This window comes from Corvus kubaryi, unplaced genomic scaffold (genome assembly GCF_017639235.1).
Source record: "Corvus kubaryi isolate FWS band 111438036 unplaced genomic scaffold, C.kubaryi_AGA036_p1.0 37266, whole genome shotgun sequence".
In the NCBI taxonomy this organism is placed as follows: domain Eukaryota; kingdom Metazoa; phylum Chordata; class Aves; order Passeriformes; family Corvidae; genus Corvus; species Corvus kubaryi.
The window spans coordinates 3,738,099-3,763,488 of record NW_024581081.1 but is presented as its reverse complement, the minus strand read 5'-3'; the positions used below and the strand labels follow the sequence as shown (position 1 = coordinate 3,763,488).

General features: G+C 40.7%; 1 protein-coding gene across 4 annotated transcripts in view; it reads left to right on the top strand.

Annotated features, from left to right (window-relative positions):
* Positions 1-25,390, top strand: part of RPS6KA2 (ribosomal protein S6 kinase A2) — a 285,949-nt gene that overhangs the window by 196,749 nt on the left and 63,810 nt on the right. For all 4 annotated transcript variants that reach the window (XM_042025102.1, XM_042025106.1, XM_042025105.1 and 1 more), the window contains 3 exons: positions 14,530-14,610; positions 15,412-15,491; positions 18,496-18,602. In XM_042025102.1, coding sequence (XP_041881036.1) covers positions 14,530-14,610; positions 15,412-15,491; positions 18,496-18,602 — 268 coding nt within the window. The remainder of the gene's footprint in view (positions 1-14,529; positions 14,611-15,411; positions 15,492-18,495; positions 18,603-25,390) is intronic.

Sequence of the window (25,390 nt, the reverse complement as noted above, 5' to 3'; positions counted from 1 at the left end):
TCTTCGCAGCAACTAGTGATAGGATGAGAGGACAGTCTTAATCTGCACTTGAGGAGGTTTAGGTTTGACATGAGGAAGAATTTCTTCACAGAAAAACACTGGATGTGGCACTGAGTGCCATGGTCTAGTTGACAAGGTGGTGTTCAGTCATAGGTTGGACTCTGTGGTCTCAGAGGTCTTTTCCAACCTGATTGATTCTGTGATTCTGTTCAAACTGCTGCTCACGTTGCTGAACAGCAGGCTCTTCCTGTTGCCCGAAGCAGGGCAGAATTAAGTCGTCTTTGCCTAAATATAGGTAAAAAATTAAAATCAACTTCCCTCTCTTTCTCCCTGTCATCCAAACAGACTGATTCACATAGGAACATACACTTCTGTGCTTGTCATTTCTGCTGCAGGTAAATGCAGCAATATTGCCCAGTCCTTTCCTGTCCACACATCTCTTCCAGTGTAACTCTGCTGTTACAATAATATCAAATTATAGCTCCCTGCATAGTTGTATGTTCATTTGGAAAGCAGCTTCAGCCACTTAGTATGCTGCTGCCTGAAACAGCTTTGTTTTATTCTCCCCAAAGAGCACACAGGACGGGACTCACAAGCAAACTCCAGCTTTCTTCATGAGCAGTTCAGCAGCAGAAACTGTGGAGGGAGCCCTAGCATCCAACAGCATTGGTGCTTGGCTTTGACGGAGCTTTTGAAGGAACTCTTCCAGTCATCTCCCTTTGCTATGCCTGGGTTTGCCAAGCACACAGGCAAAGTTCCCTCCTGATGAAACTCACTCAGGAGCCCACCCAGTGCCCTCCAGCCTCTCGTGGCCATTCGGGTCATGGCCTCAAAGTGCGACAAAAAGTGTGAGGCCACCTCAGGTCCCAGCACCCACCCCACTGTCGTTTGCCATGGATTGGAACCACACTGCTTATTAGTGCACCCACAGGTTTATGCCAAAGTTTCAGACTTTGCTATGAAGATATGGAGTGCACCTGTGTTCACGTTTTTCACAAGGTATACCACAGAACTGTCTTAAATTTTTCCATTTTTTTGCTAGGCTAAAGTGCCCCCGCCCTTGAATTCTAATCCTTGAGCAGTTCCATGGGCTTTAGCAGCATCTGAGTGTTGCATTATTCAGGTTTTCATGTGATGATTCTCTAGAGAGCACAAAGGTGATTCAAATCTGAAGTCAAAGAAAGCGCTGAAAAAACCTGCTGAATTCTTTGGCAGAAAATATATGTTCTTTACCTGTGATCAAATTATACAAGCTTGTTCTAAGTGTTTGTTAAGTCACTCTTCTGTCAGTAAAATACATAAAGAGTGACTTTTTTAAATATAAAAACCTCCAGCAGCTCATGCAGGTTGCATTTGAAATGCCCCCTGGCTATTCCAGGCACTAAAGGAATGGTAGCTGGGGGTTTTTTTTTGGGAATGAATAGTTCATCATACTCATGGCTGTTCTGATAGTAGAAAGCAATTTTTCAAATCATGTTATAATTTTCAGTCAATTTGCCATCTGCCTCTTTAAAGCTTCAATTGATCCTGTGTACTTGCCATGGTGAATAAGTAGCAATGGAGACACTTGAAACTGCAGCTCCTGTAGGTAACACTGTTAAAAGGTTTTCAGACCCAAAATCATCCTTCAAACTATGCATCGAAGACTTGATCAAGAGTTTCACTATGGCTTGCTTTCCCTTGGATTATTCTTTTTATCATATTCATTGCATTGTATATCTAATGACAGATATTTGCAGTTACTCCCAAATTGGTTATGGTTTTACAGAAAAGACCACATTTAATATTTTTTATTGTCGAGTAGCAGATTGCTGTTAATTGCTTTTGCTGTAGATTCAGGAATGGAGAGACTACATGGACACTTGTTCTGAAGGCACAAGTGAAATGTTTATCCTGTTTGAAAATGTGATGCAATTCCATTTTGTCCGTGGGAAAACTCCTTTTACCAGGAAAGGACTGAGAGGTACAATGGCCTTTGTGAGCCCTCACACCCCTCATCAACACTATCTGGAAAGCAGAGAGAGGAGAAAAAACCCACAGTTTAGTTTAATTGGAACAGCTCTATGAAAACTGACAGGAAGCTTCAGCTAAAACAATGAGTCCAAATTGAGACTGTCACTGCTGGTCATGTACAGTGCTCTGCCTGGGCTAAGAACGTGAGAGTGAGGACTAGCTGATCTTCAGGACAGTCACAGAGGCTCAGTCATTGTGCTTTGGAAACCTAGCTCGTGTCCTTGCCTGGATCTGTGCCAAGTAAACCCACTGGTGTGGTACTCTGGGAGGGTACCCTGTGCCTTGCACTGCTACTGAGGCATCATCTGGAAGGCACCTGAAGAAGTCCCTTGGCCCACCTCTGACATAGGGGGGTACAGTGATGCTTTTGTGTCATTCCTCACAGAGGGAGGAGTGCCTAACTTGTTCTTAGGCTGTCTCTATCACTCTGTTGTTACAAAATGCTTCCTAGCATCTGTCCAGTATCTGCCTGGCCACAGCTAATGCTGTTAATTCATCTCCTCTCCATCAACAACAGTTTCCTCTTTGCGGTTTTCTTCCACATCTTGAAGTTTGTTAGTTTAGCTTCTGTCTTCTGTAGTCTGAGAATCTTTTATGTTCCTTTCCTTCTTCAGGGTTCATTTTTCCTAGATACTCATTTGTTCCAGTTTGAAAACAAACCAGTGGGAGGCACTAAGTCAGAATAACAATTTAATGGGGAAATTAAAGAAAAGGGGAAAAAAAAAAAAAAAAAAGAAGAGAACACTGGTTCAAACTGACAGAGTCAAGATACAACCTGACTCCCTGTTGTAGCAGTCTAGTAGAATGGTGGCTGCAGTCCTCTGAAGCAGTGATCCTGTAGAAAAAGGGGCCGCTGTTCCTCAGGAGGTCCAGTGGTGGCTATGTAGCTCCTGTCCTCTGGAAATCCAGTGGGAAGGATTGTCTCTGGTGTTCAGTCTCAGATTATATCCACGATGGGATGCTTGGTTCCTCCCTCTGGGTGGAGCATCTCACAATGGGGTAATGAGTCATGAGGCAAAGTGTTGATTAGGCTCATTAACAGAAGATAGTCCAGAGGGAGTTATCTCTGAGTCATGCGGCAGGACAATGATGGGCCATTAACAGCAAGATAGTCTGGGGGGAGGAGGCAAGGAAACACTGCCCCACCTGGTTTCAACGGCTCATGAGGATGGTGATAGAATACACTGCAACCCAGGACATCATTTTAGAAGATGTAGTTATACACCAGGTAAGTGAGAGGTGACATTATCTGCTCTGGCTGTATGTCCTACCTCTCAGGTCCTCTGTGAGTGCTTTGTTATGACAGAGTAGTAGAGCTACCCCTGCTCTACCACAAAGATTATTGAAAATTCAAGGGGTGTAATTGAACTGATAGAAATGTCTTGCTGCAAAGACAGCAGAGTGGTCATATTGTCGAGATGTTGAATGTTTGTTCCTTTGGAGAATCCCATTCAGAGAAAGTTCCTCGAACAAGCCAGCCCTTGGGTAGATGGTTTTGTAAAATGGTGTGATTCTTGGGATGTCCTGTGCAAGGCCAGGAGTTGGTCTCGATGATCTGATAGGTCCCTTCCAGCTCAGCATATTCTGTGAGTCCATGATTCTGTGAGGATTTCTGGAAGGTGGTTGCCTGCGGCTGTCAACCTCCATTCCCCCTCTCCCATGTGTTTAGTTTAAGAATTAAGCACATTATCAGTGGACAGGATGTACCCAGGCTAGTCGGGCTTTAACAGTGACAACAAAATACTGGTTACTGGTTTATCTTCCCTGCTGCCTTTTTTCTTCTGCCTCTCTGGCTGGTGTCTGATAAGCCAAATGGAAATCTTCATGTGAAGATCTACTTTTCTGATTTTTTTTTGTCTTAGTCTTGAGGCTTGAAATTTTTTGTGTTTTGTTTGTCTTGCACTGTCTTGAAGGAGCTTTGTAGGCTTTGTGTTTGCTCTGAATGCTTCTAATTTTATGAAGCCCACTGCCAAAAGAGCAAAGCTGTTGCTGGCGACCCATCCAGTCAGCCGTGCAGCACGTGAATGAACTCTGAAAGTCTTTTAATCCTGCCTGATGTCCAAGAGCTTGCTGTTGGTACCACAAGGCTGTGAATTACAGGAAGAAAAAAATTGGTCTTTTGGCAAATACAGGCTCAGATGCTTTTAGTCTTCATCTCCTTTGAATTATATCATGTAGTCTGTTCTTTCATGAACAGGCTGTGTCTAGCATAGGAGCTGGTACCTCAGTTTAGGAATTACAAAACTTTGGCTGTGCTCATGTTTCCGCTGCCGGTCTGCTGCGTGAACACAAACCAGCTACCCTTACTGCTGCTCCTCTGCTCAATCTCCATATCTGTAATGCTAACCTAATTATACCTGCTCTTCAGCAGTGTTCACTGCCCTTTGGAGGAGTAATACTCAGATATTCATGGAGATGTTATTAACACCCCTCCCCAAGTAACTGCAACCTACTGCATTATGGAATGTAATGGCTAAAGATTCCAAATGAAGAAATTGTTAGGAAATGTCTCTTCTGTATAATGCATTGATTATTTGAAATAATCAGAACTATAAATCAGTTCTGCTTTTGAATAAATTTATAGCAAATATAAATTTGTATTTATATAAAAAATATATATATTTATATAAATTTATAGTGGAAAGCTAAACTGAAAATAAAATAGCTAAATATCCCTGGGATTTTTAACCTCCGTGATGGACTCTGCAAGTCTTTGGCTGTGGTACAAATCCATTATCTATATGACAAGCATTTGTTTGTTCTGTTCACTGAGTAAGTTGCATCATTTGTAACATCCAGTATAATTGCCATTTAACCAAGTTCAGCTGCCTGCAACTGCAGTGCATTTATAGTTGGTTGGAAACCAAATTCGTAAGCATCCTCTGGGAGTTGCATCCAACTGCTTTTATTGGTTCCCATAACACAGCAGAAAAATCTTACTTTCTTTCAAGCATGAGGACAGATTAACAGTGAGGTCAACGCTGTCACTTGATGCCATTTTAATTCAGAGTGACAGCAGAGGATAGGGGTCAGTTGTACTGGTGATGGTTTTCCTCACAGCACTGCAGTTGGGTTGCTTGTAAACCTTCACCAAACAGCTGGCTAGCAACTGCTGTTCACAACTGCTCTGGGAGGTGTGCTAGCACTTAGCTGGTTCTCTGTAAAAGTTAGATGGCACAACGTGTGAGACTACCATCTGGGATCTGTTGAAACAGAAGCAAAATTATTCTCTGTTTTCACACTCTTCATGTCGGTCACACATGTCAGTTTCAGCTTCCTCGTGGCTGTGGCATTTGCTCCAAGATGGAGGTTTTGATGATGTTTGAAGAGAGACCAGCAATCAGCATCAATGACAGCCTCTCCTTTCCATTTTCTCTACATTTTCTATCTGCATGTGATAGCAATTGAAACACTCAAAAGGTTTCCATGGCACAGTAATTTAACTGACATTTTCTCAGCAGCAGTAGATAATTTTTGTAAATTTGGGCAAAGCCTGAGTTGATCAGACAATTGTACTATGTCCCTGGTCTTTGTTTGGGCTATGACATAATTGCCTTTGAGTGGGAATTGTCTTCATCAACAGTGTAAACTCAGAATAAACTTTTCTGCTGAAAGGGAGCCTACATTTCCTCTTTTTCTGTTTTGCTTGTCTCCTTCTATTTATATTCCCTTCTTTCCTTTTATTTTGATAAATAAGTATTTGTCCTACATTTTGATATCCTTTAAATATTTATCTTCTATATAGGTTTTGTCAATGCTTATCTGTTCCAATTTGGTTCCATTATGGATATAATAAGCTCTGCAATGTAAAATGTCAATGTCATACAGCTAGGTACTATCTTGACCTTTGTATATTATCATAAGAAAGAAATATTTTCAAGTGTACATTTAGAAGTACTGGTTTGTATTTTTGTTTTTACATGGTATTCCCTGCATTTGGGTCACCTTTACCACCTATTTCTGTCTCTTCAAAAATTTTCCTCATAAAGGGAAAAGAATGGGCTTGTTCCCCCTCTCTTGTTTTGTTGAGGAGACCAGCCAGTGGTCAACAGCTCCAGTGAGCCCCTAGGATGAGATTTCTGTGCAGAAGACAGTTTCTTAAGCAACAGATTTTTACCTTGGTACCAAGGAAAAAAGGACACACTTCCTAGACCATCCCACTAAATGCACAGCCTTCATTTAGTTGCCTTTCCAACCTACTGAAATCTGGATACCCTCTTGTCCAGAAACCCCACAGCTGAGTCCTCAGGTGAGATGATGCCCCGCAGATTCCCAAGGGCCCCTTTCTAGGGCAGAGGAAAGCTACCATCCCCTGAGTCAGCAGGCCTGGTGTGTGTGGAGCCAAGGGAAAGGCAATAGGAAAGGCACCACCTCAGTGGAGGTCCAGCAAGAGAGTGGGCCACAAATCATGGGCAGCAATTGCTCCAGGTGTCATTTTGAGGGAAGGCCTGAGCTTAGTGGCGTATGGGAGACAGGGCCAGAACTAATCTTCTCTGCAACTTGAGGAAGCAGGTGATAGCTGTCTGCCAGTCTGTCCAGAACGTCCTCCCACCTCCTCCCACCTCTTTCTGCTTGGGACTGCAGAGGGGGCTGCGAGGGAGTAGGGATGCTCAGCTCCCATGTGGGCAGAGGGGATGCTCGGTCAGCAGTAGAGCTGTTCAGCCCTGCAGCCGGTGCAAGGAGTGGAAGGAATTTTACATGTGGCTAAGTGTGAGACTGATGGAGCAAAAACAAGGTGCCCAAGATGTAAGACTTGACTATGCTGGATGAGATTTGCCAATGTCATAGGACTCCTTACATGCATCTTCATTAAAAATATGCGGAACCCTGCTGTGCCGTTATCACAGATGTGTGTTTAATTTACTATAGAGAGTTTACCATGTGAGAGGTTTTGGGAGAGCTTTTTCACAAGCAGCACAAAGCAAGCAACTTCCAAAGCAAAGTTTTGAGGAAGGACAGTTTGCACTGTGTGTGTGAGGAGTACGATTTGCTAGCAGGCACTGGAAGGACTGTCACAGGGCTGGTGGTCGCAGGGCTGGGTGGCCCCAGAGGGGGGCTGCATTACCCCTGTGCCTTACCCACAGCTTTCACCTGTGGGGTAATAGTCTTAGACATCAAAGTTTCTTGATAAGGCAATCTGAGACTGCAGAATTAAAAGCACTGTGTGGAAACTAAACTGCTCATGGTTATTCTTCACCGGGTTTTCAAGTTCACTCCCAGTATGAATTTTTGGTTTCTGATATTTTTTCCACTTTGCTGGAATGTTCTGATATAATGCTATGGGCATTAATCCTGCTACAAATGCTGTGTTTCAGACAGCCATCCAAACACTTGTGCATAATAATAAAATCTAGATTTTTATTTTTTAAGATGTCCTTCGTTGAGGTGGAGTCACTGCAGCAAAGTAGCACATAGTGAAAAATGCAGTCTCATTCCCCTGCAGTCAGGGCAGGCTGGTGTCTTACTAAATATCTATTTAACTTTTTCTGTTCAGTTTTGTTTTAAAATGTGTCTGTAAGAAGGTTCCAATCCCAACCCATTACTCTGCTCTGTAGGGGTTCATGTGATTACAGTTTGTCCAACGTAGCCTATATTTCCTCTTTGTCTGTTTCACTTACCTCCTCTATTTATATTAATTTCTTTCCTTTTATTTTGATAAATAAGTCTTCTTTTTCCTTCATGTTTATATCCTTTAAATATTTATCTGCTCTCCTCCTGTTTGCCTGTAGTCATTGCTGAGTACCGTTTATGTTTAGCTTTTGGCAGTTACTCAGTAACATAGGGAAAAAACCCAAGATTTCCTTTTTGGTTAGGTATTCTTTTAGATCTCAAGCAGCTACGTATATTTTCAGAACTGTATATAGGGACTGAGATGTAGATGGTGAGATCCTATTAATGTCAACAACGGTTTTACTATTGACTGTTTTAGGGCCATGATTTCACCCAGAAATTCTCTGAACTTAGTCATATCTTCCACAACGCTCCCTATACGGTAGTGGAGTCCAGGCTGAAAACCAATTCACAATTATTTGAGGACTGTGTTTCTCTTCTCAAAGGAGAAAACAGTAAATCAGCCTTTTTTCATTGTTGTTGTTGTTTTCCGTGTGACCAAGGCTTGCTGATTGCAAAGCTTTAATGAACGTCTTGATAACGACGAAAGACTGGGCTTTTTCTTATGCTCTGGTTTAGGAAATGACCTTGCTTTGACTTCACACCCTGCTTGCTGATGGGACTGGAGGCTTCTTCAGTGACAGACAGCCGTCTCACAGATGCTTTTCACTTTTATGAGGCGAACACATCAGCAGAGCTATATTAAGTATGTCTGCATCACATGTCAGGTCCTGGGCAAAGCAGAAATTTGCTTTGTCTGAATGTTGACAGTAAACACCACAATTTTACTGAACAATTTAAATTCTGAATTCCTGTCTGTTTTGTGTGCAGGTAGCATGGAGGGCTAGGTTACGGATAACCTGATAAACGTCATCCTATGTGGTTTACAAATAGAAACTGTCTCAGAGCTTTATATCTCCTAAATGAAGTGTGTCCTCAGTGTTGGATAAGCCACTATCGCAGCTTCCTCAGTGATGCCTTAAATATACTAGGTATTTGTTTCAGAAACCAAAATGTTTGCAATCCAGTATCTGAAACGCTCATCCAAAAAATGATGTTAGAACAAGTAAGTTTGTACTGGCTCTGTGTTTACCACATCCAAGCAGCCTAATGGAAGGAGTGTTTAGAGTGAGAAGTCGGCATAGTGCAGTTGTGGTCAGGACAGCTTAGGGAGAATGTTAACATCTGCCTCCTGTCCTTTGACCAAACCCATCCAAACCCTCCCATCTGAGAAGTGCACCTCTCACTGTCCAGCCACTGCCTCACGTTACCCATATCAGAACTAAGCTGGTAAACTCCAATTAGGACAATTGCAAAAACATTACCTCATAACTTTGTATGTTTACCCTAAACCTGGAAGATATAGGGGTTCTCTTTTAAAACTTCCTGGTGGGGTTTTTTATTATTCCATCTTCTGACTTTACGTTACAACTGACAAAGAAAAGATTGAGTTTCTGATAGAGTGTCTATCCACAGGAACAAGGCTGCTGAGGGAAATTTTGCTTGACAAAATATCAGTATTAAGGATTTCAGCAGAATTATTTGGTTTGATTGTGTACATTTGAAAAAATATTTTATAGTTGTACATTATAATTAGTGTTAAGAAAGAGGAGATTAAAAAAATAAAACCCTTAACAAAGAGTACTTTGATGCAGCCAAAACAATTTTTCTCAATTTAATTTTGGCAAAATTTGCCAAATTTAAGCTTTTTGTTCCAGTTTAGAGAAAAAAAAACCCACAGCAAAAACACCTTTGAAAATACTCAAAATTACAAGTTTCAAACAGGTCTACAGAAAACATTTACTAGGATTACTTCAGTCTATGAATAAAACTGCCCTGGTGGCAAATGACAGCATCCCAGAACATACACTCTACACAGAGAGGAAATATCACATTTCCTCTCCTTCCAGGAATTCTCACTTAATATTTCATAAAAGATTATTGGTCTCATCCTTAAACATCTGAACTGGACCAGGCAGAAGGTTTCATACCATACCATTAAACAAAATAGTAGGGGCTCATGTAACAAAAGAGAAGGGACTTGGCTGGGCTTTAAATCACTCTCACACAGGGGCACTTTGCCCTGAGTTGGTGTGCCAAGAACTCCTTGGGAAGATCCTGCACCACCCTCACCCCCTCTCACCTCTGCCAGGCTTTGTAAGTGAATCAGTAATTGCTCAAAGATTGTGAAGGAGAGGAAATGCCCCTTTCGGTACAACTGGGTGTTTAGACCTGGAGAGACTAAATAAAGGGAGCTTTTTTTTTTCTTCCTGTAGAAGGCTGGCATAAGAGGGAATATCTTTGCATTTTCACCCCTGAGCCAGTGTTCACTCCGCATACTTTTCAAACATAAAAGCTGTATTTTTGCCTTTGATGATATGTTGCCGAAAGTATTTGTGATGAATACCAAAGCACAGACAGCTTTCACACTTCCAGAGTAAAGTGATGCATAAACTTTATTCAGCCCTCCCTGAAAAAGCCCCCAAACAGGTGTGTTTTCAGAGCAAAGAGCAGCAGTGGTTGATTAAACCATGCTGGGCTTCAAGCTTAAAAGGCAAGCAGTGAAACTCATTACCCTGAGAGACCCAGCAATTCCTGGATGTCTGGATCATCTCCATCTCAAGCAGGACAAGAAAAAAATAACTTCTTCATTGCTTCTGTTGGCTTAGCAACATCTCAATAGCAAAACACAAGGCAGACACTCATTTGATGCTGGAATGCTCCATGGATAGGAAATAGGAATCTTGGTGCTGCCTCTTTGCAGCTGCATGTGAGTTAGCCAGCACTGCAGCAGGGCAGGAGCTGCAAAGGAAAAAGGGTGTCCCAGGAGATACAAGAGAAGTTTGATGGAAAAAGTTCATCCCTCTTTAGACTGTGTTTAAGAGTAGGACTGAGGACTATATGTCCTGGTCATCTTTCCTGTATTGGTTTCTTGCAGGCTGGAACTAAATTTGAAATACCTATTTTGTGTGGGGAGAAAAGGCCAACTGTCCCATAAATGTTTTAAACAAATTTTCTTTATTGCAAAACTATATGAAACCAGTTTCTTCCTTCAGGTCATCATAATTTCCAGAGCTACTGATGAATAGTGTTTACTGGGACCTCTGAATTCTAAGGCCAGCCCTCTTATTCATTTGTCATTTTGAAATTATGCCTATTCCTAGAGCATAGGTAATTACTGCCTGTCAGTAAGAATTAGTACTGAAAGTGTTGTTATTGCCTGCAGTAGTAGTAATAATAATAAAAAATAGTTACAACTCTATTCAACTGAAGCAAATAAAATATAGGAGCATGTTGCACTCAAATTCAAGAAACAAATACTTTATTGATGATTTCACAGGATATCACATCCACTAAGGTAAATAAATTTAAATCAAACATATGCTTTACATAAAAAGAAAAAAGTTCCAGGTGCAGCTCTGCAGAGGTGTTGAAGACTTTCAGTTTTGCACAAGTTGTGAACAGATGTATTTCCAGCTGTAGGGTTTGGACTTTTAGAGGAAGTTCCCTTCCAGCAGATGGCCGCTTTTCTTTTCTCTTCATCGAGCTGTTCAATGAGTCTGGTTTCAATGAATTTAGTTAGAACTGATTTATGCAATTGTGAGGGGTGTAGATCTGACTTTGCTGGTGATGTACATCACCACAGGATTTGGCTTACTGGATGCCATTTCACATCCTCAGCTCACAGACCTCAGTGGGGAATGGTTTCACCTGGGAGCTATGCATAAGCACATCTGTGGATGTTCAGTTGGTCCAGTTCTACTTAAAAATACACAAAAATTGAAATTTCACCTCTGCATAAGGACATGAGATTTATGTGATCATCTGGCTGGTTTGTCAGTCAGTACTTCTCTAATGATGGGGTTGAACCCAGCAGCTAATTTCAGCCAAAAATCTAAAACACACTTAATCTCCTGCAGTGTCTGTGGATTTTTTCAGTCAAGAAGAGAGACACAAATTGATGTCCCAGTGAGGATACAGCAGGAGGTCACAGCTGCCAGAGGCTCCATCGGGTAGGGAGGAGGCGACTGTGCAGCACCTTCAGCTCACCAGGCTGTTCCCTACTGGGCAAGGGTATGAGGAAAACATGAGAAGAGCTGAGATTACTGCTCTGAGGATTTATTTTCAGCTGAGTTCTTATGTTCTAGAACCCATGTTTGCTCCTGACAAGTCCCATGTGATTTTTTTTTTTAAATAACATCAGACTTCAGCACTCTTCTTTAATTCTCTCTGTTAGAAAATTGAGCAGAGGTAGTTCAGAGGGATATTGCAAGATTTAATTAACTTTTACAAACAGAGAGAATAATGAATAGGTGATAAAGACTGTAAATGGAAGTTCAATACTAAAGTGTAGTATTGATTTAGAGACATCTGTCATTTCGAATCTCAACATCGGAGCAGCAAGGCTACTTTAAAATACAAACAAGCAAAGGGAAGTCTTTGATTTCTTTAAAGCTAGATGTGTTATTTCATGTAAAAAGGAAAAAAAAGGGAGGGGGGAGGGTTGGAGGTAAAATGACCTGCTTCAGACCCTGGACTCCTAAAACCCAGTCTACATTCTTACTGATTTTTCAAAGTGCCTTTCTACAAAGAAGCGTCTCCTGTTCTGTAGGTCTGGATTTTTACCTTTGCTGCAGCAGCGTAGGGCTGAGTGGTAAAACTCTGGTATAATGGCTCTTTCCCCATCTCTAAAAGGTTCCCTATTTCCGGCCACAGAGGATCTTTCTTTCAGAAGAATAGCCTTCACAACATTATATGCATTTCAAAAGAAAAGCACATGAAGTCCCCATGTGACATTACTGGTATACATCTACATTCAATGTGTCAAAAGGACACTTTTCTGTTTTTTCTTTGTGTTGTAATAATGCTCTGCTGATGAAGGTGCAACATGAAAGGCTGCTCTTTAGAGGATTTGAGTTTAGTACTGTGTGGAACAAAACCACAGTAATGCAAATAGTACTTCTAAGGAGAACTATTGAAGCGAGACTATGATCACTTTTAGATAGCCTGTATTTCTCTGTATCTCAGGTAATTAGGCACCCCACAAGTACTTTGCGTGTGGGGTCCTGGGCTGGCCCAGGCCATATGAGGACAGCAGGGCCCAGACAGGGACAATCTGAGGTGCTGCTGAGCCTCCAGCTTCATGAGCCTGATTTCTGCTCCCAAAAGACAGGTTTTCAAAAAGGAAGTGTAGCCCCATAGCGCAGGTTATGAGTGGTTACAGGGCCATGACTGGAGAATGAGATGTGTTCTGTGGTGATATAACCTTATCTATAATTTTGCTGTGCCTCCTCTGTGCATGTGGGGAGAAGGGTGACTTGGCACCCTGGCAGGTCCACACCCTGGAACCCCCACAGCAGCAAGCAGGGCACAAGGCATGGGGCTTTGGCAAAGCACTGGGCTGCACACCTGGGCCTTTCCTTGTTGAGAGGTTAAAATGATGGGTGGAGGAGGGTGTGCTGCTGTTCTGACAGCCTCTTCTCACACCTGTGCAGTGCAAATGCAGGTAGGCACTTTCTTGGGCTACCTAACCAGGCTTAATGGGAAATGTCCCATGTAGAGTGCCCAGCAATGCCCACATATCCAACAGGAATTCCCACCTGGGATCATCACTGATGGACAGCACACAAAATGGTCTGTCTTCACAGAGGTTAAGCATTTTGTGAGTGTATGATGCGTGATTTTTACTTGTGGGATGAGATTACAACTCCGCAATTCCCTTTGTTTTGAATTTATCTACAAGGTAGCTTAGCTTGAATGAGCTAGTAAAGCTTACGTCAGTAGTGGCCTAAGTAAAGCATCACAATAGCAAGAAATCCAAGTATGTCACCAGTGCTATTTAAGGTTTTCTGATCAGCTGCTTTGGACCTATTTCTGTGCATCAATTTTTGAAGTACAGCAATAGACGGAGGTTTTGTTATGATATGTTCCTTCCTTGGGTGCTGAGAGTACTCAGCTTCTGAGCAGCTCTACAACACATGCCTCCAATGACAGAATCTGACTGAGATCTCAGGCTTTGCTACCTAAAATAGTTTCATAATATCTCTTGTAGATGCTTTTGTCTGAAAAGTGTATTGGCATTGTGAAAAGACAGAAGAAAATATCAATACTTTTAATAAAATAGTGATTGAAAAATGGATCTTTAGAATCAAGATTTGATTACATGGGGACTTGAATCCTCAGTGTCTGAATATTCTGCTGAATGGCTTTGGTATGAAATCTTCAGCACTAATTTTGTTTAGCTTGAACTCAGCTCACCTCTGAAATTATGATTTCCCTTTCTCTCTATTCATCTCAACCAAAAAAAGTATTTTTCTCACTGCTGTCACACAATAAACTTATCTCTACACATAAAAAGAATCATGTACTATTTTTATTTGGAATTTTTATTTATTACTGATTTCTTGGGTGGCTTATTGGAAGTTTTGAATATTTTACATATACATCACTTCCAGAAAGTGCTATTCAGTGATACGTCATAGACACTGCTAGCATCAGCAAAATACAATAAATTAATTTGCGTGACATTAGTCTGACTTGCTCTGGGACTGGTACATTCTGTTTCATCTTAAATGAAGTAAAGTTATTAATTTTGTGTAGTTTTCATTTTCACATTAGCATTCTCTTCTGTGAAGTGTAATTGCCTTCCTGTTATTTGTAATACTGTAGTCATTTTAGTTAGGGCAGCTCACCATAGAGAGAGGCTCAGGGCCTTCCTGGAGAATTTACTACACAGACCAGACAGTCAGGAACAGAGGACATGAGTGGTCTGATTTGCTTAAGGTCATATAAGCCATCAGCAGAGCGAGAATCAGGATCCAGTTTGCCAAACCTTATTCCAGTACTGTATCCAGCGACCATGCTGCCTCTCAGTATGTCACTGTTCTTATTGTTCTTTCTTTATAGTTCGGGATCGGGTACGATCTAAAATGGAGAGAGATATTTTGGCAGAAGTCAACCATCCTTTCATAGTCAAGCTTCATTATGGTAACTATAATAAAATATAATTTGTGCTTTTTCTTAAATTGGTTGGGGAACTGTGACTAGATGTGTTAAACTTTCGTACAGATACCCTCTGCCTACTTATGACTCTGTTTGTAACAAAATCATAGAGGCAACCTGTGTGAAATTCTTCATTTATGCTAAAGGAGAAATTCAGTATTTGTAAGTTTTATCCATTCCTCCATCAAAATAAATTTGTCATAAAGTCTGATGTTGTAGGTAGTGCTGGTGGGGTAACTGGTGAGTTTACGTATGCCAACCCTTTACCCACTGTAAGGTATCATTTAGAAAGACAGAGGATTTAAATAAAAGCTGGTTTTAATAATCAGTACCAGTCTAAATTTGCATATGTGTGTACATGAATGTGGTGTCTTGCTGGAGCTGCCTCCTGCCCTGCCAGCCCCATTATTACTGTAACAGGTGTTCTGAGGACATTTGAGTGTGTGGGCTCTCCTCTCACACAAGCATGGGAACAACTCTCTATGCCTCGCTCTCGGTGACTCCAGATACCTTGTGGAGTGGGAAACACTGTTAATTCGTAGGTGCTTAGCACAGAAATGAAGGTATTAGTAATGCACTGTTGTCTCTCAACTGACGCTACTTTCCCCCATAATCTAAGCTCAATTGCTAAGTTCTAGACAGAAATAATTTTTTTTATGGTTCTCAAAGTTTTAAAATGACAGTGAAGCAATGGCATGAATGATATACTGCTAGTCAACAGGACTTACTTGTTGGGGACTTTAGTTTGATTCAAACTTCCAACATCTCCTTCCTTTTCTAATGCAGCATTTCAAACAGAGGGAAAGTTGTATCTAATACTAGATTTCCTACGGGGAGGGGACCTTTTCACCAGACTCTCCAAAGAGGTAAGCTGATCGATCTTCAACTGAGAAATTAAAGACTGTCTTGGATTTTCAGAACTCAGATTGAGTTGGTGGGAATGAAAAATGGCCTTGGGAGTAGTCCTATGTATATGTAATAGAGCTATCTCATTTTGCATGGTTAAGTGGGTTCTTAATAACTGTATTTGAACTATGCTATAGGTAATGCAGCAGATACCATGTAGGCATCACTGCCAGAGAAAACTGCACCACTGCTAAGCCATTCCCGTAGCAAAGTAGCCCCAGACTCATTGTTTTCAAAATAAGTCTTGGATGTGATGAGAAACGGTCTGAGTAATCAATCCCCAATACATTTTGCCCTTGGGATGAGCACAGAACCACTGGAAAAACACACACACTGCCAGCAAAGGGAAGAGATGGCTGTGGGTCAGGGCCAGCCCCTGCAGCTGCTGGGAGCAGGTCAAGGGCCATGCGCCACCCTGGGAATGGGAGATTGACTATCACAGCCCTCACCTGCCCTCCTTCTGCCTGCCAGGAGTAGCTGCTGCTTCCATACCCTCCCCAGGCTCTCATCCCTCCTCTCTCCTCTGCATGCCATGTCCCTGGAGAGGGACTGCTGCAGGCAGGAGACATCCCAAACCTGAGCCTCACTGGTGCCCATACAGAGCAGCCACAATAGGTTTTCCAGGGTCATTTGGGCCTCTTCTGTATCGCCAAACCTCTGTGAGCCAGCAGTCCCAGAGATGTCCTTGCAGAAGTGCAGGAGGCTCCAGTGAGGCAGGATGGCTGCCCTGCAGTTGTCTGTGCCCTGGTCTTCTCTGTCACCAACACGACGTCCCCAACCCTTGGTACTTCCCAGGTTGTGGGGACAGGGGTGTGGGCAACCACTTACCACACAGTCTTTAAAGACAGGGACCTTTCAAATGCCATCTTGAGGGGAAGCTCTGTTGCTCTTCTTGGGTTTGGGGAGCTACTGATGGACTAAAAAAGCAGTGAAAACAGTATTTTCAGTCAAAAGTTCCCTAGCTTTTTTTTTTCCCCTCCCCATTCAGTTCCTGATTCAGTGACATGCTGCAGGCTGCTGTGTGCAGTGTAGCTTGGGACCCCAAGTATTTGCTTTTAAGGCTTGCTTGCTAATGCAAGACATTGGTAAGAAGTTAATTACACCACTGAGTAATGATTCTTGTATAAATATTCAGTTCCTGGTAGCAGTTACTTTTAATATGAGGGAAAAGATTTTAAAAATTTAAACTTAAAATATCCTTCTGCTATTGTCATGAGACCAAGCTTCATTAGCGAGGCAGCGCTGCTGTCTCAGCAAGGGCCTCTCCAGTTTCATGGAAGAAGACAGAAAATGTGGCTCTTGCCTAAGAGGGCAGGTCCCTGTTCTGCACAGCCAGTGTACTCAAAAGTGGAAGATAACAGCTCAGACTTTGTACTTCTTTAAAGCTTCATGTTTTCCCCAAAGCTTTTCCAGGGCGATTCACTGACTTCTCTGCTGTGTACCATCAGGAGCGAGTCCTCTTAAGCTGACAGTAAAAACATACTTCTCTTTTTTCAGTGTTTGCAGCTCACCTTGTCTGCCTATACTTTGCAGCTGTTTAGGGGCCAGAAGTTCTGGGAAAACTTGAACTGTCTGCAATTTGTTATAATAGATTTGATTGAAAGGTATTGATTTCAGTGGACTTTCAGTCAGATCCCATATACATACATTGCATGCATGCATGCAAAGCTTGCCTACTTCTTGCTCTTTTTGAGACATCTGACATTAACTAGGTGTATATGTATAGATTAGATTTTTCCTTGATTCCATTGATTTAATTTCTTGCCTACATTATTTATTTTAAAGTTTATAAATAATTTAAGTTTATTTTGAAAATTAATGCAAATTTTGCATTCAATGCAATTAAATTTTTAGAGTTTTTGCTTGTGTAATTATTTATTATTTTCCTTGTGGTTTTATTTCTAGCCTTTGCAGTAAAATTCTTAATTAAATTATGTGACATCTGTTCTCTGAATCATCTCTTTTTTTTCTCTCAGCTGTCTGGAACTTCTCAAAGCACTCAGATATTTTGGCTACCCCTTTCTGGGAGCAGAGACTTAATTTTAAAATTAAGCTCTGCAACTTCTACTGTAGAATTTGCATTTATATATGACAAGTAAATTTGTATTGAGCTGACTCATTTTACTTCTGTCATGCATAATATTCACACTTGTGTATCCGATATATCAGCTTCTTTTTCTGCGTTATTATCTCTGTGCATATTGAAATTTAATTAAAGAGAACGTCTGAGATACAATGGAAGTAGAACCGGAGGGGTTTCCTGCCATCTGAGTTTTTCAGAGCTTATTGGTTTTTTGATTACAGAAGCTTCTTCACCTAAAACACAGCTTTCAGTGTTAGCAGTATCCATATCAGCTACAGAAAAAGCTGTCTTCGGCTGGCACCTCATCAGGCCCTGGATGTTAAACAAGACATCACTGCTTAGGGCATCTGCACTGAGATTGCTTGAACCTCCAAGACAGAAGGTTTTAAATTGATCTGAGTCTCTTCATTCCATGTATTCTGCTCAGATTTGGAAGTATTTCACTTCCAAAAAAAAGGTTTCCATTTCATGGGAAGCTGGTAACCAAATGCCAAGATTGTAGCAAGTTAAGGACTATGAAAGCAATATAGGCTGCACTGAGTGTATTTAATTTTGCCGTTCATTTCCAAAGGCTAAGGAATTATAATTTATTCCTATTATTGTGACATAATGTCATCTAAACAGATCAAACAGACAAATGAGAGCAGCATATGTTAAGGAACAGAGGCACTCAAAAGATCAAGACTTGTTTTATAAGGAGAATCTGGTAAGAATTGTTAATGTAAGTTCAGACAAATTATGGAAAATTGAACCTGATATGATGGTTCTTCCAGCATTCCCAGGTTAGACAATTCCTTCCCCGTGTCTGTTTAAGGCAAGCCAGCCCTCCGCTGTCCAATAAATAGATGTGGTCTTCTCTTCCTTCTCTTCCTTCTTTCTAGGTGATGTTTACAGAAGAGGATGTCAAGTTCTACTTAGCTGAGCTGGCCTTGGCATTAGACCACCTCCATGGTCTTGGAATTATTTACAGGGATCTAAAACCAGAAAAGTAAGTTAACAAGGAAAAGTGAACTGAAACATAAATACATGAACTTTTAGGCTGCTTCTGCTCCTTGTCATGCTACTAAATGAGAAGGTGCCAGGGGCTCTGCCTTCCTTCTTGTTTGTGAGACTCTACATGAGACCTGCACTAAGAGCAGTAGGGTTTTCCTATCATACCATTTTAGTGTGAGGCCAAATATTTTGACTGTGCTCCAGTATGATGGGACATCTGTGTGCCTGGACTTCAGTTTTGTGAATGAATTCAGTAAAGAATTCAGATCCCCGTCCTTGAACTTCACTGGCACTGTTCTCTGGTTGCAGCATTTAATCTGGCCTTCCCCTTGATGCAGTGTAAACCATTCAAAGCAACTCCACCTCCAGCTCATATGGAATATGTCGTGGCACCGTTCAGTTTTACTGTAGCCATTAAATGAGCATGTCTGAAAACTTGTGTGCCTATTAACTCATGAGAGACATGGTAATCAGGATTTTTAAAATACTTGTATTAACTGTGAAAAATATTTTCCAAAATATTTGTTCTCACTTATATTTGCAGCTATTTTTCACTTGTAATGTGGTCCTAATTTTCCTTTCTCTTTTTTATTTGCAATACATCAGTAGAGCAAATGACACCCTCAGTGCTATCACTGGGAGTGACATGATACTGTTTTTACTCTATGCCCTTTGCCTGGTGCTTTGCTGGCATCTGCTGTGATGACTTGAATAAATCAGGCTGCAACATTTCAAAGTTCCTTTTTAATGTAATGTTCACCAGCATTTATAAAAGGTAACCACTGAGGGCAGTCTGTTTGGCAATTGCTTACACTTTCAAAGTCCAACAGCACAGCAGCATTTTCAAACTGAAACATTTGATGTGCATTTGATGTGCATTTTCACATCAAACTGAAAATAAGCAGCTCTTCCTTTAAAATTGAGTGTATTGCTTTCACTCTCATGGACAAAACATGAGACCAAAAGTGATGGAATGTGGACTTTGTAGGTGAGAAGTTGAGGGGGAGGAGACTGTTTATCTCCATTACAGTTCTATGTGATTTAAATTTTAAATTCAATTTTATGTTTTGGTGAGAAAAATAATAGTAGTAGCAGTCCTATGCTAATTCAACAGATATACATAACAAGAGCGCTCAGTCTTTTGGGCTAGAGGGTTTTTTGCAGTTGACCAAATTTTCCAATCTTGCCCATTTATGCAACCAAAACTGGAAACCAGAGTCTTCGGCAAATATGGGAAGTCATCCTGAAAATTGAAAAACTGGAGGGAGAAAAGTACCATTTTGTTCCTGATATGAAATGCAGGTAGGCAGTGGTTGCACCCCAGCTGCTACAGCCATGGCAGCTCTCTCATTGTCTGCCAGCAGCTCCTTGATTTCAGCTTCATTCTGAATTGCTGTTTTATCCATTCAGCATCAACAAACATGTACACAATAGAATAACTCCAGTTACAGGTTTTCAGTTTTAAACTTTGATTTTAGTGAGCATTAGTATGACTCATGCACACTGCTTTTCTCTCTGATGTTAGATGAGGCTGATTTTTGAGAGAATACATGATATATGAATCTGCTATTAGAAGGTATCCAGACATGAGCTTGTATATTCAGATATAAGCCACAATGCTGTTACATTTATAGGCGCAGACTGTAATTTTTTGCTTTAGAAGAAGTTAGAAACCAAGGAGAAAATTAAGTGTATGTCAAAACTGTTCATTGTATTTGAGATACTGAGTTCTCAGCAGGAAGTGTCACTTAGCATCTCAAAAAACATCTCTCAGTGACTCCAGTTGCAAGTGAGAGCACTTCATATTTCTGCAGACCAAGCTGCAGTGCTTCAAATCAGGGATCAGTGAATCGAGAAATTAGAGCTCATCTAAGGAAGGGAGGTGTCACTGATTTGTCATTGTCACATAGAAGCATGTTGAAAAGGTACAGATGGAATGCAGTTTTCTCTGTATTTTTGTCTGAGACCAGCCATCCCTTTCACTGTACTGCTCTGCTAAAATGCGTCCCTAAGTGTTACCAGTTTGCTGAGACAAGATTTCTCTGGAAGAAAATAGGAAGTATCATCACATAACTGAAGACCTTTATACAGTGAGATCACTGTGTAAAGTTAAGGTGGAAGCCCTCACTCTTGCATTCTCTAACTTCTGTATATATGGTTTGTGGTCTTTGAGGTACAGTTAAATGGATTAACTGTAATACAGTTTCATTTGGATGCAATTGACATAGTATAAAATTAGTTTACATGAATATAACTGTTGTGTAGGAAAGGAAATGACCCAGGAGTTTCATACCTGGAGATAAAGCAAGGCCTCTGATTGAAAACCATATCCTCTAAAAATAGCTCTGTAAGTGTAAAGCCTATGTGTAGTCACACCTAGGACAGCAGAGCATGACAGCCTATGACTGCACTGGAACTTTAGGTTTACGTTAAAGAAATAGATACAGCAGAATAAAAATATTATTCTCAAGGGGAAAAAAAAAAGCTAAATTTTTGAATTACATCTGGGAAAGAATAACTTTCTAAATAAGACAATAAAAGAAAATTAGGACTATCCCAGGATGTTCTCATCTTCCCCTTGCCCCCTGGCTGGATCAAATTTATCAAGACCATTACAGGCATGTTGCTAACCTAGGTTTAAGACAGCTGTGGAGACCCCATGGTCTCCATAGGAGGCCTCTTGGCAGTGCTCCACCAGTTGTTCATCTAGAATGTCGCTCCTAATAGCTAGTTTGAAATGTCTTTGTTGCCACTGCATGCCACTGCTCCTTGGCCTGCTCTCCTAGATGCTCCAACTTGCTTATTCTGCTCTCAGCAGCAGCCTCAGGTAATAGTGAGAACATCCTTGTCCTTAGACCCTTTTCTGTACCCTAAACAATCCAGCTACTGAATTCTTCTTCACTAGTTAGTCTTTATAGGTGTTCAATCATTCTCATTCCTCCCCTTTGGTTTCCTTTGATTCCTCTCACCTTTGAAGTGCAACGTGCAGAATCACACACACACATCTTCAGGAGAGGCATTGCCAGCATGATTACAGCACAAGGTCTTCTCTGTCACATTTGCAGAACTGGAGATAAATTAATTAGTTTATAATTTCCCAATTCTCTCTCTCTCTTCCCCCTTTATTAAAGATAGATGCTGCATTTGACCTTTCATTGTTCAATGCTTTTGCTGTTCTTCAGAAGTTCCCAAAAGTAATTTGCTGATAGGTTTGAGTTTGCATGTCAGCTCTCTAAGTATGCTAAAATAAGAATTAAAATAGTATATGTGAAAAAAAAAAAACAAACTTAGAAAATAGTACTGTTCAAACCACTTGGAAGAACTCTCAGTACATTAAAATTTAAGGTTCAGCTTTTACTTTTTAAGATTCCCTGAGCAAAAATCCATGTTAACAACTCAAAGTTATGAGTTAATTTCAAGTGCAACTGGGAGTTGTTCTCAAGTCAGCTGTACTTATTTCAAAAAGACAAGTAATTGAGCTTTCTGGTTAAAATCTTGTTTAGAACAAGCAGATACTTCTCTTGAATTGTTGCAGACAAATTCTTCTCCTTGAGTTGTCTTGGTGATTTCAGTGGCATCCCTCGTGGGACAAGGTATTGTTCAGTCACACTGAGAGCCACTGAGTTCCTTACATGGTGAGGCATGATTTTACTTAAGAACTGCACAATCAAGCTATTAAATATGGTAAATATACCAAAATAGATAAATGGGTACTTATTATAAAGTAGTATGTGTTGCATATGTTATTTCTTATGCTGTGGTTTAAGGGTATGAGTGACTTAGAAATAACTCTACCATCTGAAAATGGATAGACTAATATTATTATTTATCTTTACCATTTCTCTTTTCAGGAACCTAGATGCACCTTGAGTGCTGGCATAGGGGCTTAGGTTCACAAGGAGTGGTATTAAGACCCTCAGTTGTGTATACAAGGGACAGCTCATATATATAACAGTTTTATAACAACATCTGATATGTTGAACTATACTCTAAAAAACACGAACAGCAATTTTTAATGCAACGTGTTCCAAACCATGACAATTTATGAATGTAACTGCCCTGTGTAGAGAGGGGAGATCTGAGAATCAGTAAAAGACAAAGGGTTATGGTGGAAAGCTTCCACTGATGTTAACAGTCCCTTTTTGACTTCATGTTGTCAATGAAGCTGCAGCAGAGATGAGTTTGTATTCAGCAGGGTGAGATAGCATGGGGTCATGTGAGATAAGTATGGGGTCATGCAAACACTGAATGTCACAAAACACTGACAATTTGTGAGAAGCTTCATCTCTTTAGTAGATATCTGACTATTCATCTGGTACTTTCATAACAAAACATGCAATGAAATAAAACATTGTTCATAAAGTCTCGGGTTTTATTTCCAACCTGAAAATTTGGCTACAGTTTCTGAAAAACATAAAGTGTGGGTTGAATCTTCTGCAAAACTGCTCTCACTTAGAAAGAAACTTATCCCCAAAAAACCCCGCAAAAAACCCCATAAAACCAAACAAACCAACCCCAGAGTTCCAGTTATATTAGATTTGGCAGAACTTCACCTTGATTTGGGAATTTGGAGCTCAGAGTTAAGCCCAAAAGACATGTCTAAAAACCAAAAATAAAGAAAGAGAGAAATGGGAGAGAATTGTTCAGGCCTTGACTTAAGACATAATATAAAACAATGCCAACAACCCATAGTGAAAGCTTTTTATCCCTGTGATGAAGTCGCAGCAGTACTGTTGATACGGAGTTTGCAGTCCTAGCTGTACTGTGAGGCCTCTCCTGTAACTCGGAGTATGTCATTCCACTGCTACTAACTTAGCTCCAGCCTCTAGCATGAAGATTTCCAGCCTTTATTTTCTCAAGGCATACTTTCAAACTGAGGTCAGTGAAAGCAGTTTAAATGTTTGTGGGATGATCCTGATGCAAAAATGCTCAGTCATAGAATAATAGAATATCCCCACGACAACCCCAAGAGTCACACACACCATGTGCCTGAGAGCATTGTCCAAACACTTGAGCTCTGTCAGGCTGGTGCTGTTCCAGTGCTGTTCCAGTGCTAAACCAACCTCTGGGTGAAGAACTTTTTCCTAATATCCAACCTAAACCTCAGGCCCATCACCAGTCACCACAGAGAAGAGATCAGTGCCTGCCCCTCCTCTTCCCCTCTTCAGAAAGCTGTAGGCTACAATGCGGTCTCCCCTTAGTCTCCTCTTCTCTAAGAGACACCCTTGTTTTGTGGCATTTTTTGTTCCAAGCCTATGTGTGGTTCACTTATTTATGGTGTTGGTATATTTTTCACCTAATAACCGTTATTACTGCCTTGAGGAGAACGTTGATGATGACAGTATCCTGTAAAAGTACTCAAGCCTTAGACTGAACAAATAAAATGAAAAGAACTCCTACCTGAAGGTTATCACTCAGTGAGACTGTGACCTAGTTTAGCATTTAAAATTAGTCTACTTTTCATGGCTTTTATAATTTCAAAACATTAATTTAATTGAAAGATTATTCTCAAGCCTGAATCATATTAAGAACTTCTGATTCTTTTCTCCCTTCCACAGAATAAAACTGTCTTATTGCAGAGTAATGTATCCTGTAAACCATAGCTAAAGTAATTGTGATTGTCACAATAGAAATTCTACTATGGACATTGTAGGATAAAAAGGAACTGTAAAGTGATGAAGATAAAAAGAGAGTACAGAGAATGATCAGATAGTAAGTTTGCTTCTACAGTCACACTGGAGAAAACTAGTTGTCTGTTATTGTAATTTGCATTCTTAGAAGCAGGTACTTTGTTCTTTGCTTCTTAATTTCACTCTAAGATAATTCAGTGCAACAGTTGCCTTTTTTTTTCCCTATTAGCGTATTGTTTTCTTTTTATGTGAAATATAATCTTCAGTTAGTAACTGTAGCGTTATTTGTGCTGCCAGATGGCAAATGTGGAAACATCCAGATGTCCAGAGGGTGCTGCAAGGGGCCACAGAGGCTGCCAGCAGCTGAGGGCATGGTAGAAGGGTGGTTAGGGAACATGAGATGGCAGAGGGAACTGTAGATCACGTTTTGGGGGATATAGGTTACGCATCCATTGGAAGCCAGGATCTATTAATTTTGCTGCTTATTCAAACATTCAGTGTGAGAAAGAGTTGCTGTATGTTTCTGACTCAACCTCCATCAGTATTATCAGTCTGATAGCTGTGTTGGTGTTGCCTCCATCCCTTTAATGAGGGTAAGGTGTGGACCCTCTAACCAGGGCAAAGGTATGGGAAACGTACATCGTATACGTACAGAAGCAGCATGGATTTTTAATACGAAATTATGAAATTTAAAATCCATTAAATATAAAATCAGTGTTTCTGGGGAAATTTCCACAACCTTTGAATTGCATTGTAATTCACAGGGGCTTCCTGGGTGTGGGGCAAATTTTTGGGTGATTTCTATGAGCTCTAGTCCTCCTGCTGTTTTTCCAGATCCAGGTCTGTGGAGTTCATACATTCATGCTCACTTCCACACTGGCAGGTGTTTCATTCTGTTCTCTTCTGAAGCACAGGTTTAGGGGTTGCAGTCACAAAAATACATTTAAATATGCCTGTTATAGACTAGTACTTGAAAATTATGTGTTCAAGAAAGCTGTGGAGAAAGAATAAAGGTAAGATGCTTTTATCGAGAAGAAAAGGCTTTAATTACTGGATGCATAGTACTGACTTAGTTGCTGCCCTTTGAGGAATTGCACAACATCTTTTTCTAAACACATAAATGAATGACAGAAGAGCATCTTTTTTCAATTAT